The sequence below is a fragment of the Argopecten irradians genome, chromosome 2 (assembly GCF_041381155.1).
Source record: "Argopecten irradians isolate NY chromosome 2, Ai_NY, whole genome shotgun sequence".
NCBI classification, from domain to species: domain Eukaryota; kingdom Metazoa; phylum Mollusca; class Bivalvia; order Pectinida; family Pectinidae; genus Argopecten; species Argopecten irradians.
The window spans coordinates 28,842,500-28,869,645 of NC_091135.1; the positions used below are offsets into that span (position 1 = coordinate 28,842,500).

Below are 27,146 nucleotides of genomic sequence, written 5' to 3' on the forward strand. Positions count from 1 at the left end.
AATTACAATAGAAACAACTGACACACGTGTAGGTAGTATTTTCCCCTATATTGTAATATAGACAGTATTTTCCTATTGTCTTAATCACAGTAAAGATATAGATTATGTTTGTGTGAATTTGATATACCTTGGTGGCATACCGTATATAATTAACGTCATTAATTATTGATTATGCACATGCGCTACTTTTACAGATTCAATCCTTTGTTTCTTGTTTTTATATCTACCTTGTGAAATGGATAGTCCACACCTGGTCCTGTATTATCATAGGTTTAAGTTTACACGTACCCTGTAGCGTCGCCCGTGTTCTACACTAATGATACAAATCATTACCGCCACATGTCTGAGGACATACAAAATACATGATCATTAATGTAGATTTTTGGTGCATTCCGACATCATCGCGTAATGTGCGTTTCAGTTTGAAATTGAAGGTAAGAAAGTTTTGTAGCTACACCTTTCAAGTAGAACCTTGTGACTGGTTCGTCCGTTGTCAGTATAATGTGACCGGATTGTGTGTGTTGCTTGGTGTCTTCGGCGGCATGCTTCAGTGATATAGCACTATAAAAAAGGCAACAGTTCCACTATACAAGAAGACACGTCATGAATATACCGCCGTCTCCCAAAACACGCAACACACTGTATACATGGGAGGCCGTCCTTACAAGACTATAGCTGTTAAAAGGACGTTAATTAATCAAACAAACCTTGAGATTTTGTTCGAAAAGTTAATTCAATCATCACTATTTATCAATTTAAACCAATTACATATAATTTATGTGACGAAAATCAGCACATTTTATATTGCTAAGACAATTGAATATATCATAGACATTCAACTCTCTTATATGCTCTTGAGGGAAATGGTTTTATTATATCAAAATGAGAACGATTTATATACAAGAACTTTTGCCAAATATCAAATTCTGAATCAACCTTACCCAAAAGACTGAGAGGTAGAACCATAAATCGGGCAATTGTTCCCCTATTACAGGGATATCCAGCAGAAATATGTAACACAGTCTTCACACACATACAGACATTCATATACATTACACATTGCATACAAGAGAGGCCATTCTTAATGACCCTGACTGTTAATAGGACGTGAAAACAAACCAGCCAAACAATGCAAAATGGATAGTCAGGAGGAATGAGAACATCCAGAAAAAAAGTATAACTTTAACCAAAACCATAGTTCGACATAAATATATATGTACACCTGTAATCTCGAAAAGCAAACGAAGAAAACTCTCTGCAAATGTTAAACATATTATCGACCATTTTGTGCTCTCAGACAAAGTGAAACAACCAATTTATGACTTATCATCGCACCAAGAAAAGAGAATGTTCAATGTGTACGGAGCAGACATTGAAGTTATTAAAGCTAACAATACAAGCACGAATTTGGCGTTAGTAATTTTTGCTTTCTGGACGACATTTTACGCCTTTCTCGCCAACAGATTGAAGATTTGCCTGCGGCGAAACTGTCCAAAGAGAATACGCGACCAGGGCCAATTCTAAACCTGTTCCTCCGTAATTATTTCCTTCCGTGGTATTGACTTTCAGACACGTTTCTATAATTTACATCAAGAGCGGCGTTGAATAATGGCTGTATATTATAGAGGTTCCCAACATAGCGTTTTTGATTATTACTATTATGTATTATTGTTTTGGTCGATGGCTGAGTAAGGGCGATGACATGTGTAGGGTTTTGCCTATTTCAGAGTCTTCTTAAATCTCGCAGTAGTTACATCTGTAACAGATAGAAAAATTACCAACGAAGAAAATTCCAATCCAGTGTATACCTTAATACAAAAAAATGCAATATATGTAACTGAAATTGTTAAATATATTCCAAAGCGATGCAGTCAATATTTTGGATGATTCTCTTATTTTTCCAGTCAAGGAGCGTTTAGGAGACCTGAAATAGATGACGCCATTTCAAATTATCATGAATCCAAATGTAAACAACAATTAAGTGAGAAACGTATAAAGATTGTGTAGAAAAAAGAGTTCGTTTCCTAGAAAAGAGTGTTATTGATATTCCGTTTGTAAGAAGTTAAAGAGACATTTGCTTTGGAAGGTGCTTTTAATGCCTTCCAACATTACTGCCAGATCCTGTTTGGTGGTTAATAGGAGTGTAAATAAACCTGTTTCAACAACGATTCAGATATAGAACTTATCATAGGAAATAGTTAAAGTCATTGTCTGTTCCGTCGATTCATTTTATTCCCGATATAAGTCTATACCAATTTAGCTATATTTTAGATAAGTAAAGGCAGTGTCTATCAACCTTCCATATCACTATATAAGAAAACGAATTAATGCAAGTGTTTCGAATACTGCAATCCCATTTAGGTTAGTGTGGAATATAAAGTATTTCGAGGCCTCTAAGAAAAATAACTGACTGAAAAATAGCTGAAATACATTGAACAGCAGACCTTTTATAATTAGAAAATAGCGAATAACAATCGCCTCTAGATCGTTAAGATAGAAAAATACATTTTCACAAAATTAAATTGGTAGACCCTAATTTTCAATCAGTATTTGTGTAATGAGTAATGTATAGCCATTATGGTTATGGTATTGCTATGGTGTAAATAAGCCGAGATGTTTAAGAACGAAACACACGTCTGTTATATATCCGCACGTTTACTTGATCATCAATTGTCTTTACTAAGTTCAATTAGCCTATTTTCTTGGTGATAGAATAATTCAAATAACACATGATACCTTGGACGATTTTCCATTTGCTTTCTCTTGACTTGATATTCTAGTTTTATCAATCCACTGCGTGCTGTTAAACATCACATATATGAAATAATAAAAGTGGGAATATTGGCTAATATCATGTAGATATATATACGATTATTTACTTTAGTAAAACATTTTATTAGTTTTGGAACAAACTTTTAAAAACAATACAGTAATATTTTTGTATCCCTTAAGTCTTTATTGACACGTCTGACTGTATAATATTTCAGATAATGTTCATCTATATGTTTATTATACTACATTTGATCTATTTACAATGGTCTGTCACGACCCTAGCCTCCCGGGATCTGACACACCCTAACGCCCTTACTTTCGTAAAACATTTTATTAGTTTTGGAACAAACTTTTAAAAACAATACAGTAATAAAAAAACAACTTTTTTCCATATCCCGTAAGTCTTTATTGACACGTCTGGCTGTATATTTCAGATAATGTTCATCTGTATGTATATTGTACTATATTTGATCTATTTACATTGGTCTGTCACGACCCTAGCCTCCCGGGATCTGACACACCCTAACGTAATGTAATAGCAAACATTGTGTTAATATCCCGAATGAAGTTTACAGGGGCACAATTAAAACGATTCGAAGAAGTGTTTACATAGCCAACAAGATCTGTCGAGCAAACATTCCATTTCAACAATTGTTTCCAACGACAAAAAATGTAAACTGATATGTTTTGTAAAAACGTGAGAGACAATGAAAAATATCGCTACTCCACAGCGATATTGAGAAAAGAACAATGTAAATGTTTCCTGGAGTGTTTTGAACGGAGTTGAAATACGTAAAACGTACTATTCAAAACAAAAGTGTAACCTACTCTGCGATTTAAAGAAATATTGAAACTGTCTGAGTTTCACATTTTTTGACAACTACGTAAATAATGAACGTACATGATATCTGTCAATATTGATCCTGTATAAATCTCAAATACCTGCTGGTGTTTTATCGACTGTGCCCAGTTACTGGAAGTTTCATCAACATTATATATGTTATAGTATGTTCTTTAATTGAAAAATCGCACCTGTTTCTCTCTTTTCAGGACGATATGAAATACATTTTGTGTATGGTACCTATTTTATGTCGATTTTAGTTGCATTCAGGTAGTGACATGCACAGCTTGTAAGCATCAGATAATATGAAACAAGCTGACGCGAGTCCTCTAGATTACCACGCATGTCGATTAATCTAATGATTGTAAATACTCGAAAGCTCTTTGACATGTAGTGTCCATTGCCTCAGTCTGATTGATGTAATATGTGTGAGCGATCGTCTTTTACAGGTAACTGTAAAGTGGCATCAATAACCATCATCGTGATTATGACAAATAACAAAATTATTTTGGAAAAGGAATTTATACCAAACGATTAAATGTCACCTACCTTTTTGGCTCTTTGTACATGTGAGAGTTTAATAATTCATTCACCGTGAGTAACCTGCTCAATATATTTAAATTCATACCTTGAAACTGCAAATTGACGGTATCATTTATATCCCAGCTACCTTACCTAATCGTGAAATCAAACATACTGATATATCACTGATAAACACGTCTCGGTTGTCAGCTTCAATCGATCTGGGCGTCAATGTCTTTACAGACAGCGAACTCAACATTTCAGGTGGAATGGATTCATAATTAAATTGGAATTATATGTATTGTGATGTTGTCGGTACGTGACCATACCACTGTACATGTAAGATAATTGCACCGAACGAATGTCATTTCTGTACAATATTTGCGATTTATTCTTTTCGCATTAGATATTTTATAAATATGTTTTACATACCTTTGCTGTGGAGGTACGGGTTTATGTACGATTTCTTTTGTAACGTGTTGCATTGCTGCACGTGAAAAAAGCATTGGACTACTATAATTGCTATATTAACATAATTCATCGAGAAATTAAGGTTATCCGCGCCGAACTACAGAAACGTACATGAAACACAAACTTTAAACTGTCTACGCCACGATCTACACGTAATGTAAACCTGTTTCGCATCCTATGAATTTGTATTCCACGTCAGATTTTACAGATGCACTAACTACATAAATCACTTGATTAGTAACGACAACTTAATAAGATGTCTAATGCGTTGTTTGAAATTAATGAATTCATTAAATTATAAAAATGTATCGTTGCTTGCATCAACAATAGCGGATGTCGTGAATTTTTAGATGGAAGACCTTCAGTTATGTATAGGGATACAATTTATATTGATTATGGTATTAGTGAAATGCGTTTGTTAGACGACATCACTAGCGCTACGTGTAACAATGTTAAAACTAATGACAAGTTTGTATCAATGCTATATCCGCAGTGCATTTGGGAACATTGATTAGTAATACGTTAATGTACTAGGTCTTTCGAGTGTTTTGTACCCAACTAATAGGTTCCTATTTTCATCGTATGCATTAATAAACGCCAACTGAAACAGAGAAACTCATTACCCTTACAACGTGCTCACTCAGAGACAAAGGGGATGAAACTGATAGCAATTATACCTGCAACGTACTATGTAGGCATGTTCCTATATCAATAGAAAGATGGCGATTTCTTCATAACGAGTGTCAAGCAAGGAACACAGTTAGCTGAGACTCGATATTATATTACCTATATAAAAGGGTAAGATATTTGGTAAAATGGAGTCTAATGGGACTTCTACCGCCATGTACTAATAACATATTACGGTATTTATTAAATCAATAGGTCTTCATAGCGCATTTCACAAGATGATTGCATGGTTTTATATATAAGTTGCTAGGCCCACGAGTCGACTGGAATGTTTCGATATAGAATAAATCCTTTATACAAATTGGTATCTAAAGGCAGTTAGCTTTGTCGTAAATGACCGGAAAAATGGAATAAAACACTATATGTAGTTTCTAAAGCGTGAAACTCGCCTAATATCAAATAAGCAAGGTATTACAACAATATATAGACCATAAAGGACTATATATATATGACAATTATTCCACGCAGATTGTGTATTGATGGATGGCGATAAGAATTCAGGTACATCTCTATCGCACAGGCTTGTATCTGCAACAATAACAGAATAAAGTCTACGTATGTTTTATGACATATTTAATCTATAGTAATTGTCTCGTCACGTACAATGTATACAAGTGATTGTTTTTGGACTTTCATTATGTACAAGAATTATTATGTTTTTCTTGCTTGTTTGTTATTCTAATTGCTATAATATGCCTCTAACAGCGTTATCGCAGCTTTCCAAAATATTCCTGAGAAAAAGACACATGTGATATCTCTAGTTCTTAATTGTCTATGGAAAATTTTAATTAATGAATTTCCGTGAAACTAAGGTAGCGTGGTTTCGAACGAGGTGCATGCCTCATTGTTTCAGTATCATGTAAAATGGCATCTTATTATTAAGTGGAAGTAGTCGTAAAACTAAATTTGACGGGCAGAATCTATCTGTGGTTATACGCTCCGGACATAATCAGATGACAGCAGAACTTACATTACGCATGATATGTCTGTATCAAATAGTCCAGTCATGTTATAAAATCTTGCTGGTAATATTATTTTTTTTTTTGTACATTTTAATTCATCTTATGGAGTCATGTATAGTGATATTTGGCTAGCACGAGTATTGAGCAGTTCAACATAATCTATTTGATCAATTGCTATGTTTACTATATAGCTTGCCGCTTCCCTGTAAATTGTTCAGCAAATGAAGACTTTACAAGATTTATAGAAAACATGTTTTTGAGTTTACTACTTCAGTCGTGGTACATATTGTATACATTGTTATACAAGTTATATTCCTAGCCAGATGTTTATTATAATTTAAACATCGATCGTAATAAAGAAAAGAAAATATATAACACTCAGGCAATCGCGAGCCTGTATGAAACACGTGCTAAGTATTTACCGCCTTCCTCTGCCTTGGATAGATCGCCATAACCATATCCTATTGCAGTAATATGCTATCGTAATAACAGTCAGGTGCTCTTCATGCAGTTATCTATCACAAAAAGTTTACTGCCTGTTTATGCTTTAATACCCGACAGTATTTTATATCTGCCAAATATAAATTGATCATAGTACCGTAAAACGAGACGTGTTGATAAGTAGATTTTATCAGAATTATTAGAAGAGGATGAATGTGCATTTATAGCGCCACGATTACCCTGGTAAAATGTATACTTTATATTGGAAAATAATAATAAAATAATCAGTTAAATTTATACCTGACTGACGATTTATTTAATCTGAATAAATATCAAACAACAAAGAATACCAATAGGTAATAAAGGACGTTGTTGTTATAGAAACTGAAGTTATGTACATAAAGTGATGCATTATATACATGGTTATGCAGAATATAGAATTCTCAACATGCAACCATTGGATCTTATCGACAGTTACAGCCGGCTAGCCATTTATACATGTTAAGTTTCTCTTTATTGAAATTATACTGACAATATAGGAATGAAAATTCAGATAGTGTATCTATCACTTGTTAGCGGTCATTTATCAATGTAATTTTTCATCAGGGTCATTATTATTATTTTTTACTTCGGTGCATCTCTTGGATCATGACAGTTTACCGGTATGTAATTTGTAGATGGATATCATAATGAAGATAAAAACATTCGTGAAAGATCCCATTTATTTCTGCGAGCGAACAGAATGAAACGTAGAGGAATAGATTAATTAATCCACATTGTATCTGTCGATTTATATTCATTGTATATCGATTGTGTTATGAATTCAGAAACTTATTGCTAAAATATCACTCATTTACTTATACTTTTCTTAGAAATATAATTACATCAAGACTCAAACTCTAAATATCCCCCTAAAGATTGCGTCAGGTGCACTTTACCGAAAAACTTTTATTTAATATTCCTACATCGATATTAATCGCAAATAAGTCCCTGTCACATCCATGTGGACCACTGCCAAATTAAATTCAAAACAAAAGATCAATCATAGCTTCTAAATAATATGGTATTTTTTAAATTCCAAAAGTTCCTGAGGTTTCGAATTAATCCTGCACTGTAGCCCCCGTTGAATGAGATACTAAGTAAATCGCAGAAAAAAAGGCTAAAAAAATTATTCTCACTGAGAAAATCTGCAAAGGTTTCATTTATATGCAAGATATGATTTATCCGAAATGTGCAAAATGTGATAATTAGAAAAAATGTGGCTATCTACCAATTAGTAATACCATCTAGGTGGCTATTAAGGCAAATTAATGTCATATCTTTTTCTTAATTAAAAGATATTAATAGCATTAATGGACTAGGGTTTTCTCTTTGTCGTCCCCGTTCAGTACTTTGAATCATCTAATCATTTTCTATTTTGGAAGCTTAGAATTCATTAGGGAATAGGATACAGTCGTGTTGGCATTGTTAGCAACAAAATATTACGTTCTACAAATCTAAGTACAGTTAAATTTCTTAATGTGTAATCGAGAGTGTTGTCTTGGCGTTTGCCTTCCTAGGATAATGCCAGACAATTCCGTCTTTGAGTATTACAGAGTAGCTTTCCTTTGTGGCATCCTTATTTTGTTATACAAGTCGTTTTCTCCATTTATTCAGATTAAATAAATCGTCAGTCAGGTATAAATTTAACTGATTATTTTATGGCATCCTTATTTTGTTATACATGTCGTTTTCTCCGAAAAATATGACGTTATGCTCGGAAACACATGACGTCACAATCAATACCTACCCGTATGTACAGTTTAGGTTACCGAAGAGCACTACCTTACGGAGGTGGACGGCCACACATCTGGTGAAATTCTACAAAAACATTCGCCAGTATTTATTTCAATAAATGTGAAGTGAAATGCCACGTAAGAAGACGTCAAAAATATGCCACAAATTTCTGTGTTGTGTACCATACACTGTTTAAAGGGCGCTTGAAGACTTAACATTAAATGAAAGTTGATATATTGCTTGTATGTTAAATTACTTTTGTTTTATAGCGATAAACACTTGAGGTGACAATGATGGTCGAAATATGGTAAATGCTAGATAATAATAATAGTTGCGTACCCACGAATCTGTATGCAATTATAATATCAGAATAACGTTATTATTCTGTCGAGGAAGATATTCCGTACTCTAAACATATAAACAAAACCCAATGTTGAAATTAAGTATTCGTTTCGATTTTCTTTTCATGTCATACACTTACAATTCTATATCCGATGATTATTCAAGTCTTTCTTTCAAAATACTCGAATAGCCATGACTTAAACATTACTCGGTCTAAGATAAAATGCTGAAATACGAGAAACTTTCGTAGAGGTCGCATATGCGTATACGTATTTGTATTAATAACGCAGGTCTAGGTCACCCAACACACAGGATAGATTCCATTTTTTTGCACTGCGCTCTTATACAGTTTTGTCGTCATTCATATTAAAGTCATTGATACATTTGTACATAAGCATGCAGCAGTTTGTCCTGCAGGTAGAATTGTAAAGGCGACTAAATTTTGGGTTTTAGATTGTCTTCTTCCTTATATCGTCTCCCTTGACATCGCCTTAATTTTGCCTTTAGTTGAGTGTTTTCCGCTGTAAGGAAAGCTCCGAATATTATACATGTAAAGACTAAAAGTGGTAGTTTCATCTTCTATTTAGCACTCTGATTAAAAGGGGGTCTTTAACCGACAGGACAGGAGACATCCTAATATTAAAAAAGAGACTTAGCACGGATAGCTGTAGTTTTCGAAAAAAATACATTCACATACATAACAGATCGCATACAGTGGAGGCCGTCTTAAAGTAGTATAAGCGGTTAATATAAGTTGTCTTCTCAACCAACCTTCCAGTAAAAAAATCAAGATTTTTCGTGTATTACATGGGCGGAAACCATGACCGAAGTCTTTATTAAACGCAATGACAAACATGACGAATGTCTATATTTAGTGGCATCAATCCTGTGTCACCATACTATAAAATGATTAAAATGACATTTCTTTGAGAGGTAACATTAGCTTGTGTTCGTGACAACAATCGCTCACAAGGCTTCCATGTGGAACAATATGGATTTATCCTACGAAGATTAAAAACTTTGCATGGAAATTTAACAATTCGAAATACGTAATAGATGTAAATAGCATAACAGCTAGCTATGCTAACGGTCACTTTAAACCAAATTTCGTCTGTTTCTATATCGCGAATTTTGCGTTAAAATTAAAATTTGTCTTTGTTTATTCATATGTACCTGAATCATAAAGAAAATGTATTTGAGTCTAAATATAATTTCACGAAAGCTTGTACTTGTTTTAGACAAATGTTGCTAGAAGTAGTTTACTCTCAGTACAGTAAAACACGGTTATAAAGGAATCTGGGAATAAAAAAAAACTACTTCGTTATAAGCATAGATCGTTTATACAGATTACATACATCTTTGGCGGGAAATGAAAAATACTAAATTATTACCATGTTTGCTTTACATATTTCCAAACTCAAATAATTCGTATAACTGTCCGCATTGAAATAATTCAACCTTTTAAAAATAATGTATTTTTCTTGTTTCATCCAAAGGGGATTGGATTCAATACAAGTCTTTACGTGTAATATACAAGGTAGCCAGTGATGTTACGTACCACCTGTAGCGAAGGTGGTAAATATAGATCGCAGCGGTATAAACGGATTAGTATGAACTGATTGCGGAAGTTTTGTTTAGGTGTATTTGTGACAATTTCCCTGTAGTAAATTTGTTTAAAATAACTGGGAAATTGTCTTATGTTCACCAGTATACAAAACTACTTTATTGAAGAGTTTCAATACTAATTCAAATATAATGATGACGAAAATTAAAAATATATATATATGCTATGCTGTTTGTTATATGCTATGCTGTTTGTATAGGAAACATGGACCAAAGCTGATTTCTCCAGCTCCACACTTGGCCGGACGTGGTGACGATGTACAGATGTTGATGTTAAAATCGATGTGCTGTAGCCTTGTGTTTCAATATGATAAGAAGTAATTGTGAATTCGTTGATATTGTACGTGCCTTAGACTGTCCAACTCTCCTCTAATGACGTTTATCTGTGGTAATAGGCAAATGCTTTATCATTCACAGGAATAGCAATCTGTCAACATCATCGCGTAATGGTGTTGGTTGTTTTAGACCAATTGGTCGAAAGGCCATGCAAAAGTCGTCAATAAGCTTTGTCTTATTTTTAAGCATATCATTTAATACAACACACTTTTACACTGGTATACATTCTATATCCTCGGTGTATTTATAACATATTGTCTTTGATAGCATCACTTAGCGTTCTGTCCGGGTTTCACAGGTTCCAGCATATATCTTCGAGTGTTCAAACATAATCTAAAACTGTTATCAGGTTATTGGTAGTAAAACGTGTAGCATGGGTTTAACTGTGTAAGATATCGTCTCAATTGTTTGTTTTCCCGTAAGTTGTCATTCCGATTCTCATTGACAGTTTTTACTTCTCATTCACATCACTTCCTTATATGTCTCCATAGAAAACAGCATATCGTGTTACTTCTAGTAACATGATATACCACAACAATCTGCTGTACAGAAATGAGATCAATACAGAATATCATATTTCATTATGGATATTTTACCTATAAGAAGACATTTAAACAATGCTACAGAGCAATTTAAATTTTGATTCTGCTGTTAAAAGTGATATCAGGTTGTAACGTAACACTGTGTTAAGCTTGTACACTGTATAAGTCACACAAGTTTTGTGATTATGTTATTGAAATATTCTCTCATGCATGCATTTCCATATAAATGAAATTTAATTGAAAATAGGTATAATATGCATTAATGGATAATTTATAGAACGAGTTAAAAAACGACAACGCCTCCACGAAACAGTCATCTCTATCAATGTTTGTACCATAGACAGATTCTACAGAGGTTGAAGTTTGCATGACGACTTCCGCTAAATTGTTCGTGGATGATAATCTTTAATTTGACCTAGACTCAACATTACAACATGAACATGGATATGCGATATTGGAGAATGCAGTTTAATCGTAATTAATCGCGATAGGAACACACATTGTTAAATCTAATAATAAAGCGTAATGTAATTGATGTTTTCTGAAGACTGTGTTTGAGCATTTGCCTAGGTGCTTTTTCTCACTGACCAGAACATACAAACAAACCGAGCATGGTAAATATAAGTATTATCCCTATTTCACTCTTTGGCAGAATAATGCATCAAGATGAGTGTCCTGTAAGTTGTCTTTGGCAAAATATTCCGCTATCAGAGGGAGATACTATGAAAACGTGCATCATTCTCAAAACACATTTTACATTGATGCCAAACACAATATACTTATATAAGCTATGCTAATAATTGAGCATTAAATAAAATATATATTCAAACCAAACCAAGAGATATAATGCAAATGAAACTAGCGGTCAGCAAATTTACACTAACAACTGACAAACGAAATATGTATTGCTTAACATTATTCCAAACCTTAGTTTGATTCAAAACCAAAGTAGTAATTATAAAACCTTTACACTGGAAACATACCGAAATTCTCTCAATCTGTACCGGACAATGAAAATGAAATTAATAGTCTTTAGTGAGATCTAGGTATTAGCTTAGCTACTTCTCACTTGTATCACTATTCAATATTTTTTTATATTACAAGTGCAGTGTACTCTATTCATATTTTGCAGATGAACCACACCTCATATTTATGTTTACAATGCACTCTACTCGCGTCATCTAATTGAGTTTTCACCTCTGAATAAATTGTCGTATGTTTTGTGAAAAATTACTTTATTTAATTGGTACAACTTATAAATTAATTTATAAATATATGCGTTTGTTTACAAGTATTCGAGTGCTCTTTTTTCTTCTTAAGAAATTTATATCAACAAATGTATGATTGCTCACTAAAAACGTGTTTATAGTTATATGAAGGTAAACACAGCGTGTACATATAAAATAATTGCTGTACATTACGAAGTTAATCATACAAGTTTATCGGAGCATGAATCATAATGTTTGTCGTGTAGCTATCTTTATACTATACTTTTATTTTTGAAAGATAATATCCAACTGATGACTCAGAATGTCGCCTAGCTATTTTTATCTGACAAAACCTCCCTTTTCACTCAAAACGTTTATATGCAGTACGTGACGATAAAACAAGGGAGAATTATATAGTGATAGAATACGGATTTGACGACAACGACAGCGAAATGTGCTCCACGGAATCCAGACACTTTTGAGACGATATGACAAGTTAAATGGATTATATGACACAAACAATGTGCTCATGTCTAAACAAATATCTTCAGAACATCTGCAGTTATTTGATTAATGCAAGGCAGATGTTTGTATAACATTTATGTAGAAATCAATTTAGCTGATAAGAAGAAATGTACATATTTCAGTAATCGTCAATACATAGATAGTACGTCTACATCTCACGCGATGTCTCAAATGATCGAATATTATCATATGTGTAGTAAAATACTAAACATATATTCGACAGTTGGTTTATAACGATATTTCAGACTTTGCCTTTCGGTTGCCCTCACATTAAAAGGTTCGTTATTATCTTCGCAAAGAGACTTGCAATATAAATGTTATCACCGATGAACTGAAAACTAGTTTTCCAGACTTACCGTCATCCGGATAGGGTTGTGACAGAACCTCCCGCAGACATCTAAGGAACAATGTGTTCAACAGTTCCTGTAAATGTTTTGATTTACTCAAAGTATCGTTTCCAGGCATGGTTATTAATCCAAGTGTTTCTATGAAATCAATGATGATTACATGCTTAGCACAATTTACTAGGAGAACGTAGTTGTTTAAGTATCAAAATGTGTTGGTAAAATTGTTAAAAGTATGCAGGCAATAACAGAGTACGTTGTTTACACCATAGAACTGTTTCTATGGATGCTGTTGATATGGTTCAGTTCATTTAAATCATACATATGGTTTTATGTTGCTGATTAGTAATCAAGTTCATCCTCTAGAACAAACTCAAATATATACTGAGAACACGAACTGTTCCAGTTATGAGAGTTTAGACCAGATAGTCACACGTGTGGACTCCGTTCATTACTCCTGTAAACGGTCTGATTTTGTTAGGTAATTACACGCCCCTATCTTGTCAAAACATTCCATGCCACTGTGTATATTAGTCTCCGCGCTATTTATTCGATACATGTATATATATTTAGATGTAGCCCCGGGTCAACATGGATATTACTGAAAAGGTTCTGTATGGAAGGCTCTCCTGAATCTAGAGTACCGGTAGTTCCGCCAGATTAAATCCGTGTCATATCCACCGCATGCTCTCCTTTATTCTAAACAGCACAACACAAAGTTTCAAGTTGTCGTATTTTGTCGACTGTCATACTCACGCCCATTCATAAGGAAATCCATTATTCTCCATCAAATGGCGATTTGGGCAATTTCAGTAAAATCCTTTAAACCTTTCAAGTGTTTGTTTTGCTACCCCCAGGCTTCCACTTAAAGTGAGATTAACAAACGGAGAAAGTTTCAAAACATGTCCACGTATATTTGAACAGATATTAAAAATAGTTGGATTCCTTCAATGTTCATGTTTCCTTTCATTTGCTCTGTCCATTAGGAGTTTACGGAAAGATAACCGACAATATATCAAATCAAATGGTCAAAACAAACCAAGTTTAGAGTACTCTCCTAGTGCAATATGTAAAGCAATATACACGCTGATTATATCAGAAAAGGTCCGATTGTGTTACATTACACATTACAAGGACATACATGATAAGGATTTCTCTATGACCTGCGAACAGCTGTAAGTTAGCTTCATTAAACTGTCACTGGCTGTCGACCATATATTATCTAAAATAATAAGTCCTCTTAATAGATAATACTGTTTCTTCCTTCAGATCGGTAGTCGACTTCCACACATTTATTTGGCTTGATAATCGAAATAACAATAATTTCTTGCGTCTTAGCAGTTCCTGGTTCGTAAAACTGGTTTTTACGGTGAATATTATTCCGAGAGAGATCCCTGATGCTTCCACTGTGACGTGATATTACTCAGACACCTTTATACGACTGTTAAACAACATATATTCTACTCATCAACAAAATTGCACATATCATTATCATAACATTGTCATCAGTTGCACAGGAAACTCGGAAATAGTACCAAGAGTGTTAAGGCCAGTATAAAGCATATAAGTTTTGTTTAATCTGTCGGCGCCTAAGTCAAAACAGCACGTGGAATTCTGAAGCACGTGTATCAGTCCTGCCTACAGCTATCGACTGCTGTTAGCCTACTCAAGTTTCTATTATCGATAGGATCGAACGGGCCCTAGTGTCTTCCTGAAGGTCCGACACAGTAATGCAGGTATGACTGTTGTTAGGGTGTCTCTTATAGATAGATAGTGAGCTCTAGACCAAGGAAACCTCACATCTATATAAATAGCCTGTGTACATGGTGCGGTGTGCATTACACTCTTCCGAGATATACAAATACTAAGTCGTTTTATTCTTTAGAAACTAATGTGTATACATTCCTTATGGGGTGTTTCCACTGATATGTAAATCTCGACGGACGATGTGTAGTTTACATCCGGTGCTTAACGTTAAATTATTGTTCATAACAAAACAAAATAAAGGAAAACAATGTTTTATACGTAATTTTTCTACTAAACTGCTATTGAAATGAAAATATAAATATATTTTTTTCTTTTTTGTTGTATCTATTAACTGGGATGCAATCAATTTTAATGTTTACAAAGTAAGAAGGGATATAGTTTTGTTTTTCATAATTTAATAACTAAAATTGGTTTTGTGTGCATTATATATGTATGAATAATACACAACTTATGTCGATATACAAATTATAATTCGTATCGTTACAAAATCTTTGTAATAAGTGGTAGTTTCGCCTGTTGTCAGTATAATGTGACCGGGTTGGGTGTGTTGCTTGGTGTCTTCGGCGGCATGCGTCAGTGACATACCGGTTGCACTAAAATTGCACTAAAATGGCAAGATTTTCAATATATACAATTGTAAGAAGACATAACATGAATATACCGCAGTTTCCCCTTCCATACACCCGCACTTCATACACGCAACACCTGCATAAATGGGAGGCCGTCCTTACAGGAACCTGGCTGTTAATAGGACGTTAAATAATCAAACAAAAACAGCTTCTATTATCATATTATCCTGAAGGTAGGACATTAGAATTGTACGGCTATTAAATTTAGGATCTCTCTTCTTTCTAACGGACCTTTTTCTTCCAAACGTTTCCCTTGACACCGCCCCACTTTTGCCTCGAGATGAGAGCTACCCTGGTAAAAAGGCTTTGGTTTCCTGCCCTTCCCTTTTTGCTCCTTCTTAGCGCTCATCATAAAAGGATTTGAACGACTGATTTGCCCATTGTCAGTATAATGTGACCGGATGGGATGTGTTGGTCAGTGTCATCAGTGGGATAGCAATAATGTCCATGAGTGGGATTAGCACAAGTTGACACAACACGAATATATCCTAGCCTTCCACAGCATACATATATTCACACGTTGCACACATTGGCAGGCATGCGTAAATGACCTTTGCTGTTAAACAGACGTTAATCTATTAAAGCTTTTTGTTTGTTTGTTTGTTTGATTTATTAACGTCCTATTATCAGCCATGGTCATGTAAGGACGGCCTCCCATGTATGCGGTGTGTTGCGCGTATGTTGTGCGAGGTGAGTGTACTGGGAGACTGCGGTATGTTCGTGTTGTGTCTTCTTGTATAGTGGAACTGTTGCCCTTTTTATAGTGCTATATCACTGAAGCATGCCGCCGATGACACCAAGCAACACACCCCACCCGGTCACATTATACTGACAACGGGCGAACCAGTCGTCCCACTCCCTGTATGCTGAGCGCTAAGCAGGAGCAGAAACTACCACTTTTATAGACTTTGGTGTGTCTCGGCCAGGGGACAGAACCCAGAGCCTTCCTCACAGGGGCGAACGCTCAACTCAAGGCCAAAAGTGAGGCGGTGCCAAGGGAGGCATTAGGAAAGATAGAGTCAGTTAGGAAGAAGAGAAAAGATAAGATCCTAAATTTAGTCGCCTTTTACGATCATGCAATAGGGGCAGCAGGTACAATTCTAACGCCCTACCTGCAGGGCCACGAACATTATCATTCACATGTGCACGTTTACATGAACTATTACAGGGTGTTTCTTGTATTGTTGTATACATATTTTCTTGTCTATTAGTATCGTCTATATATAGTTCTTGTATCATTTATCATATAACGTTATAACTTGTTTACATTTTTATATACCCAGAGTACTAAACGTGTAACCGTTCATTTGTATCAATATATTGCTGACACATAGCATTTATAGTATTAGCATCATTATATAATATCATATGTTGTAAAATATTATTCAAACAGCCCTATATAATTAGTGGTTTCAGCTTTCGGATAGTCATAGTGCGGAAATATTTTTGGTGTCGACATAGAGTACAATGTCCCTGACGATGATACATACTTAAATTTAAAATTAAACCACCTAACATACAAAGTCACGAAAAATAGTGTCGGGTTGTAAGCTAATATGGATCCGTAACAATAGTAGAGGTATGCTGCTTCCTCCGATAGCAACTGCTGGTGTATAAGTAAGGGAAAACATACACAAGGCGACGATCCCGCAATGGCCAATAGTCGTGCTAATCAAGTGCTGAGTTATTGACATCCAATGCCTTGATGAGTCGTCAGTAGGATGGGCCAAATGAGAACTAGTGGAAGCTTAAACGCCGATGCCAATGAATTACAGGCATAAAACAACTTTTGTTTTTTATATATATAAGTTGATAATAGGGATATAAGTTGATAATAGGGATATTAGTTTTAGTATTATGTAACAAAAGTATAGGTGTCCAAAACATTATACAACTGCGGACACGTATGCATTTTACTAATACCAGAAAATATGCGACAGTAATCTGGATTGATTTCATTTCTAAGAGAATATCTTAATGTCGATAAATGGTGAATAATTGCTGAATATCTTAATGTCGATAAATGGTGAATAATTGCTGAATAAAAGGTGTACAGCTATGTTTTGTATATTAATAGCAGACACCAGTAATATTATAATACCAGTTCACTGAAGTATGTGCTAAAAATATCAGCGGCACACCAATATCCCATTTTAACAGAATGGTATCCTACACTTTTAATTAGCATTTGAAATGGCAAACGAAAGCTCGGCTAGGTTAGAGAGGAAACACTGGATTATAATTTGGTTTGATTCTGACTAAGTCTGACAGGTTATTTAATGCGCTAGGGTCACACGAGGGGTGATAGTGTAATTAAAGCCGACAGTTTCCGTTATTGGTCAGTGAGGTGGGGACTACCTCCGCTACAATCCAGCGACATAACGGCCACAGTTCATTCAATCCATGTCGTTCATTATTGGGCATTTGATGGAGAGAAAAATCTGCTCTATGCCTACTAGTGTTTTTTTTGTCTATCTTTATCCGAACTCAGGTTACCATTAATGCCCATCGGCCACTTGTTTTACATTTCAGTCTATATATTGTATTTTAACAAGAACTGCTGAAAATAACATTGTGATGGAAAAACATTCAGACCCCATTTTTCAGGGTATAGAAACAGCACCTTTTTTCTTTGAAGTTGCAGAATATCAGACAAAGTTAGTCGTCATAACATTTTGTATGTAACATTGAATCGAAAACGGGTTATTTTGATCTTCAAATATTAGAAGTAACAATAGCCTCCGAGCAAAAAGAATGAATTTACTATTATTCAATTTGATAGACGACATTGGTTTTGCCAATTATGCAAACAGTCATCAGCTAAACTCATTTAGAAGATATTGCTTTAGTTTGTCGTGTGTTTGGTCAAAACAGTCCCATCAACATCCATGGTCATATAAGGACGGCCTTCCATGTGTGCGGTGTGTAGTGTGTATGAATGGGGAAACTGGTATTTTTGTGTTGTGGCTTCTTGTATAGTGGAACTCTTGCCATTTTTTATAGTGTTATAGCACTGAAGCACGCCGCCGAAGACGTCAAGTAACAACCCACCAGTTCACATTATACTGAAAATGGGCACAGGAATCATATTATGTTTGCAAGGTCTTAGATGATTAAATATTTTTTCCTCCAGCTGAAAATAAACTGGATAACGAGCGGATTTGGTGCATGACATAACATTCGTTTACGAATTTGATAAACAAGAATGTATGAAAAATCTAACATAAACAGTATATAAATGCCCAGAAGGCTCTTGAAATCAGTCAATGATAATATCAATCTGACTTTTTAATCTTTACGAGTATTTGATTCAATTACATCTGTTGCATTTCCTATGAAAACTGAGCAAAAAATACTCATAAATGTGTTTTCCTTGTATAAACTATAGTAAATTTGACCCCCTCCCCAGGGAAAAATATGAGGGCCACAAATATTGTAGAGGCCATAGGGGGCCTTGAGAGCTTTTTTTAATATATGAAGAGTATTTCCATTTCTTTGTAAAAGCCCAATATTGTTCATTTTATGTGATGACAAATACACAACGTTGTCTTCGTTTTTTCGATGTCATTCTGTTAATGTTAATTTCTGGAAAAGTTACCATTTTTCTAAGATATTCTACGAGACTTAGCAAGCCTGCAACATGGTGCAAGTAACAACGAATATTTCCAATGAACTTCGATATTAAACTAGTCAAGACCATGCACCTTTCTGGAATCCATTCCAGACACTATGGTCTTGTCGCACAAAACATTAATCCAATATTACAACATCTGGGTGGTAAAGGTTGTAAAATTAATTTTACCAGCAGGTGTAGAAGAAAAAAGAGGATAAGTAGTAGACTGCGTGTTTACATGTGTAATAATTAGATGCAGATGGAAATTCTCAGTTTGCTTCAGATCAGATTCTGATATAACCCGATAACAGCTAAAATCAACAACACATCCGCTAGATAACGATTCTTTATCCAATATTAGGTCGTAAAATAAAAGGCAAGTTCAGCTATAACTTTACGTTATGGGTATGATGTTCATTACTTCAAAGTAAACATCAGATTGTTACGTAGCTAATCGTAAGTCAATATAGGTCAAGAAGCGCCCGGAGTATAAGACAGTTGAATGTACATATTTACATATGTTAATATCTTTCAGTAATATTTACAGTTTGCTCTGATATTGTCTCAAAAGTCATATATATCTTTATGCTGCATAATGATACCGAAACAAGCGAGACATTCTGTTGATTTGGACCACTTTGGCGGGTGATAAAATGTGATAACGCTGAGAAAACAAGCATTTAAAAGAAACTATTTTGCAATTTCTGATAAAATCAAAACTCTTAAAGAAGCAAAATATACACGTTTTTTTAAAAAACATTAATAACACCAGAAAATATATACCGATGGCCTAAGATGATCTTACAACACCAAACATATGGAAGGTATTATACGTAATATATGAAAACAGTGGAAAGTCCTTTCGCTGTTTTGCCGTCTGGCATAGTGATAGTCACATACCGCGCGGCATTAAGGACGACGCGGGAAACGAAACATAAGACGACCCGCGTTATGAAAATTAACATATTATTTATCTTAATGAAATTGTTCAGAAGGTAATGATAGATGTAGTATTAACGGTAATTAAATAACTTTTGCGACCCCACCAAATTATCGATTTCGTTTTACATTCCCATTTTAAACATTCAAAGCAGTTTCGGAAAGGTTGTGGGCCTTTAACTAACATCGAAAACTGTAAATATAATGAATAGCATGGAGGTTTGTTAAGGTTAGAAGATAATAATAAATTTTATGTTCATACCAACCTTACCAGAATCTCACATCATGCGCAGGTTTCCAACAGCTACGTCTCATACTGCCTAATGCCCTGAAATGCACTACATCACACTACCTAAGACACCTAAACTGGCCTTAGTACATATCAGTCGTCCCACGCGAGAACTTAATAATAGAAACAAATCCTAGAATATCACATTCGGCTTCAATCAAAGGTTTGGCTTTACCATTGCTTACCACCAACAGCTAAGTTAAGTTAACATTTTGTAGTATATTAAAGACATGTTAATAAAATTAATCAATTATAGGTTGGTAATCATTGAAATTTTGTAAATATAAGCACAGCATTTGGCTCCCATACTGACGACAGAAATCTGCATTACTCGGTCGATTACTTCCGTTATCAGATATTTCATGCATGGAAGGTATTTGTTACGCGATAGCCGTGAAGTTGTCTACGGCAGTTTGCCATATTGCTCTTGCTCATTCGATTACTTCCGTCTAACATTCGTAATAGCCCTGACCGGTAATTGATCAAGATATATTTCTAAAACATTGACAGACATGAACAGTCTAAAAATGGGATAACAAATATGAAATTAGCGGCGAGACATAGCGTGATCTAGCCGCAACGTTGTCCTTAAAATAGATTGATTCCTCAATATTTCTTGTCATATTCGATATAATCCGACCTTAAAGAACTTGCTCGAACAACATTTGCGATATAAGATAGAATATCCCATCCCAGAGAAAATGGTAGTTGTACATTATAACACGCAACTATCACATACCACCATATTCTTTCCTTTGGGAATTGTTCTTGATATATACCTGTCCTGAGTTGATAATGATCAAAGACTGGGCCGACATTTATGGTTGAAAAACAAACGGACCATGATAGAATCCAGAATAGATACAATGAACCACGGATTCCGATAGATACTTTACCTATTAGGATACGTACATATGTGGTAATCGCACCCGAGGCTGTGGGAATACTTAAAATAACGGTAACATTTGTATTATAAAAAGTAATTGCAATTCCGCAACAATGACATTGATTTGTGTTTTGGATATAGTGGTCTTGTTTTATACAAACATTCTATGAATAACTGGGTTTTTTTTTGTTGGGTTTTTTTAAGCTATGATGTTGTAATCAACAAGGGTTATGTCAGACACTACAACGCAAAAAATATAAATCCACCTCATATTGAGATCTTTCCACTACTCCATGGACTTCGAAAGCAGAGTAATATCGATGTAAAGATCCAGGGCTCGTATCGTGTTACCATTTTCTGTATTTTCCCTATTTTATTATCCTTGATAAAAATGTTGTGGACCATAGTTAGACATTTAAGAGACAAGACAACGGAATAATTTAATTAGTATTTAAACTGATCAAAAACCAAACTGTATCGATTTAGTCTTGGTCTTCCATTTTCATTCCATGCCAAAACAACACATCCATTATGTATATTACATGTACTTTTTTTCAATTAAACTCTTCCATGCCCAAAATCACTTCTAAAGGTGGATATCATAATTCATAAATGTTGCGAAGTGTTTCTGACTGTTACAAATGTGAGTAAAACGCCGTCCTTTTTGTAGGATGATCCAAGAGACACAACTCGTTGACTAATACCTAACTGATTTGTTACAACTAACTTATAACTAACGTTCAGTTGATTAACAGCATATAAGGACCCGTGTGGAGATTCATGTATTTTCGCTGTATGTATCTATAATAGTGTGACTTCCCGATTGTCTAGTGCTACTGCCTATTTAGTTAGGAGTATCTGTATAACACTGTACACACACACACACACACACACAATGCGCTACCCGTATAAATCGACTTATGTCTTTGTTTCCATATCTCCACTTCTTACTCTTTCAACGTTACATTGATAAATCTGCATTAGTCTTATTATAGACGGCTTTGCAGTATAGTGGTCGGAACAGACTACATTCATACCACTTCTCTTAATTTGATCTATAGGGTAGCTGATTTCGTCACAGCAGTTAACGAAATTAGACTCCAGTTCACAACATAGTCAAGTGTTTTGATGATTATTTTTAGAGAAAACAATTGCCATGCCGAACATTGTCAGCAATAAATTGTAAAATATATTCTTTGATGTTAAGAGATTGTTATACGGAAGTGCCATCAATACTACCAGCGAAACTTTAATGACTACTTCAATACTCCATTTGACAATCCTTATCACAAAGGCTCGTGGCTGGAAACAATTATAACCTAAACTTTTCAATTCAAAAAGCATCATCTTACTTTTTGAATCGCTTGATTAATTAACTTCCCTGTTTCAATAAGTGATGCTCAAGATGTTATGGTATTCATGGTGTTTGCCTTAAAGCGGTGAAACATCCCCGCACTTATTCAATGTCATGGAGATTTACCAGCTGTTAATCGAAACACCGTCATAGGGACGTTGTATGTTGCATTGCTGTATTACGTGTAAGGTAGAGACGTAGAATAATTATACCTACTGGCCCATTGTGTATTGTAAAAGGCAACTACATTTTGGATTATCAATTCTTTATTACTGACTTCCCAGCGCCTTGACACTTTTAATCTGAAGTTGAGTTGAACCACTGTGGGAAGATTCCCGGTTCTGTTCCCTGACAGAGACACCGTCGTTTTTGAAGCGATAGTGTCTGTTAATGCTTAGCACCTAACAGAAAAAGAGTGGTTTGCACGCTGTATTGTGTGAAACAACACACTGTAATCGAGGGAGGCAGACTTCAAATCATATACTGTTTGGACAGTTACACCGAACAGCACGCTCACCCGGTCTCTTTGGTTTATTACAATTAAGGACGGCGTCCAATACCGTGTGCAATGTGTTGCGGTGTGTGGATGTCTGTATGTTTTCAATTGGCAAACCATTCGTTCCATTATGCAAACAAAATATCAAAAGGTCAGATACAGCTCGTAGTTCGATTTCAGTTTATCTACATTTTCACTGCTGTCCCACTATGTAACCTTACCTAGCGCAGTTCGCAGTCATATTCAATATGAACTTCAATCGCTTCTCATAACGTCATTATCATTCTGACTACACAATTGTCATTCCAGCGATTACGGAAAACGGCTGTTAAAATGGCTGTTCCATCTTTGACGATAACGAATGATTAATTCATTATAGATGCAAAATCAATTCTTATTTCAACATAAAATTGTAACCAATGTAAATATAAGCACTGAACGTCTTTCAGTTGGCATTCATAGCCAATATGAATATCAAATTGACAGAGGCAAATCCAACATGACGCGGAAGCACTCTGTACTCTGTCCAGCTGACATTCATATTGGCTATGAACGCCAACTGAAAGACGTTCAATGCTTAAATATATATCATCAAACAGTGGCTCTGAACGGCATATTGTGAGGGAATATGGTATGTTGTGGTAGAAAAAAAGTCACACAATTTCATGTAGGTTTAATAAGGAATTAAAAAACCCAAGAGGCCCAAGGGCCTTAACGGTCATCTGACTACCTTGGCAATAATCATATAGGAAATTAATTAGATATAGTGTCATTGTAGTCATCTTCGATTTGGGATCGTCCTACAATACAATGTATATATTATTTGATTACATAGCGTGATAGGTATGTCAGTTTTAAAGCTATATAGAAGTCGACGTAACTTGAGAGATTTTTGCGTTATACTAAAACTCGTAAATTACGTTTACGTGAAAATGTACTGGTGTCGGGAACTAGACATAAACGTATACGTAGCAACCAAATTCTCCCAAAGCTCGCACCACGCACTTCACATAAGTAAGACAGCGCACACGTGAGGCCGTCTTTAAATGACCCTGGTTGTTTATAGGAGGTAAATATAGAACACCTTACCAAAAATTGCTTTCAATTTCTAAGTATTAGTCAATTCAATATAATAACTACAGGACAGTGTCAACTACAATTAAATAATGCGACATTTTCCATGAATGTTTATATTTTCTTTATCTTTCTGGAGTTAACTACGGCCCTGGAGATACCTGCATGTGAAATTTGAGACAGATCCCTTTAGTACTTTCTGGGAACTACCGGTAACAAGAATCATTAACGGATTTTATTAGCCCACCATCTGATCATGGTGGGCTAAATAGATCGACCTCCAGATATTGATACCATTCAGAGAGTTTGTAAACATTGATATATACCATGAATAATAATGATTTCCCAGTAGCTTTGGTACAGCAGTTGTAGAAACGTGATGGTTGTAAACGTACACTATCTTTTCTTCGTCATCATTGAAGTTACGAATTTAGATACCGAAAGTCAATTCTGATTCACTCAAGATATTCGTATTCGTATAACGTTTTTATCAAAGTTTTCGAATCTTTACCGTTCATCAATTTAGTCTTATTTCTACTTAATTAACATCGTGATTTGTTAATCGTGAAACCTAGTTTCAATGTGTTTATATGACGTTAAAAGTAAGATACAATTACGGTCTATTTATTATCTAATAATTTAACTGATAATATCACAAAAGCTTTAGTCTTGTGCTAAGTTGCGTTAGCCAATAAAACACGCAAATTACGCAGACGTAACGTTCAGTATAAATTGCATCTACAATTTACGGTTACGACCTTTTGTAAAACTCTCTGACCAACATGTCCAAATCAGAATCTTTTCCATATTTATCCGACTACCAGCTGAGCTAGGAAAGTAAGATGTTTCATTATCAGGATGTAACGACATAATCTATATATCTTCTAGGTGTCTGGTAGTTCTCTTAATAACTAAAGTCCCAGAAGTCCTGTCGCTATAGCTATTTTTGACCTTTCATCGCTATACCAATGTATGGAACACAGATTCGCCAAACATATCCATTCATTGGAACGCTCGCACTGTGTTCACTTGCAATATATCTCTATTTTTTTTCCAAAAAATCTGTTTAGACTTTTCTGATAAAGTACGGAATATGTGACTGAAAAACAATATTGGGATTTCTTTTACTTACTACAGCAATACATCTGAAGTGACTCTTAGGACACCACATAATTATTACAGCGGATTATAAACAATTTATATAGATTTGTACCACATGTGTACAGGATTGGTTTACACAGTGAACTTTGTCCGAATCGACTCAAAATACCAATAAATAATCAGTATTCATTTCTGTCATATGAGGATATTATCGATTAAGAAGGTAGAATTAAGAAAGCTAGACCAACCTAACCAATGGTTGATTACTTGGCCAGTGATTATTATTTCAAGTATATTAAGCAATGCCGTACAAATTCTTGTATACTGTTGGACAATAAATAGCATTTTATTAAAGCAACCATACAAATGTTAATTAAAAGATGTTGACATACATGTACGTAATGATTTATCCTTTAGCTCTTCACAATTCAACTAATGTGATATCAGTATATAAATTGTGAATTCGAATTTTTGTTGATGACAACATCACTACATATTTTACGCAAATGTCGAGACCCTGACCTTTTCACGTCCGTGCCGAGGATCGAACCCCGGCCGGCTAGGTAAAAGGCGAGTGGCTTCACCACTACACCACCCGATATCTTACCCTGACCATTTTTTCTTTCTTCAAACTAGTAGATGCAAGTTGCACAACTTGTGGTTGATGATATTGAACTTATTTCATATTCATTTCTAAAAAATCTGGTATCTTTTTATATATCATTACCACACCCTTGTGAAATCAATTCTGACGACCCGTTTTGTAACCCCTAGATACTTTTCATACGCAAAGTAATATTCCGTTGGTATTCATTGTTTATCAATATCACAACATAAAGGGGGTGAGACGACTGATTTGCTTTTTGTCAGCAAATTGTAACTGGATGGAATATAATGGGCAAAAGCTCCACTATTACAAAGTCACAACACGAACACATTGCAGTCTGTCACGATATGTACATACGTAAAGCTTAATGATCCTGGATGTTAATAGGACGTACGAACAACAGCACGATACATACTATATCTAATATAGACTTCCTGTGTTGCTGAAAGTTTAGCGCCTTTCGTCTGCAAAGGTTTCCATAACTATACCAAACTATATTCTCGTTGGTCATACGATCGAATAGAATGACAGGGCGTTCGTGTGTTATCTCCGTGGAGCCATTTGTCAGTATTAACAAGGGTTTTATCGAGAGACTCAGCTGTTCAACGCTCTAACGGTGCGCGCTAATGAAATCGGGACTTTTCGCAAAACTATATATTAATTATAGTTCTGAAACCAACAAGCATCATTATATCAAATTCAATTATAAACAATATTATGAACAGTAAACATATTGATATTTTAAAAAACAAAGTCAAACTCAAATAAACATACATCATCACACCAATCAAGTAATGTTAATCCCATCATTAGGTAAGTACAACGACATGAAATCGTGCATTGGAGTATCTGATATTGCCTAAATTCCATAAAACTGTCGTATAGCTTCTACAAGCATTATGAGTAAGTAAAACACTAACATTGATATGACGCATACAGACATCCCGACACCACAGAAAAGAAAAGTTAAACCGATTAGTTTTCTCCTAATAATAACTA

At 34.9% G+C, this 27,146-nt stretch overlaps 1 protein-coding gene across 3 annotated transcripts in view; it reads right to left on the reverse strand.

Moving 5' to 3' along the window:
- The window catches only part of LOC138315051 (calcitonin gene-related peptide type 1 receptor-like), an 81,884-nt gene extending 66,748 nt beyond the window's left edge, over positions 1–15,136 (reverse strand). For 2 of the 3 annotated variants that reach the window (XR_011207455.1, XM_069255779.1), the window contains exon 1: positions 13,405–15,136. Coding sequence is in view for 2 of the 3 variants with exons in the window: in XM_069255779.1 (XP_069111880.1) it covers positions 13,405–13,513 (109 nt within the window). In the remaining variant the exon portion in view is untranslated. The remainder of the gene's footprint in view (positions 1–13,404) is intronic. The other variant, XM_069255780.1, reaches the window with a different exon arrangement.
- Between the last annotated feature and the right edge of the window lie 12,010 nt (positions 15,137–27,146).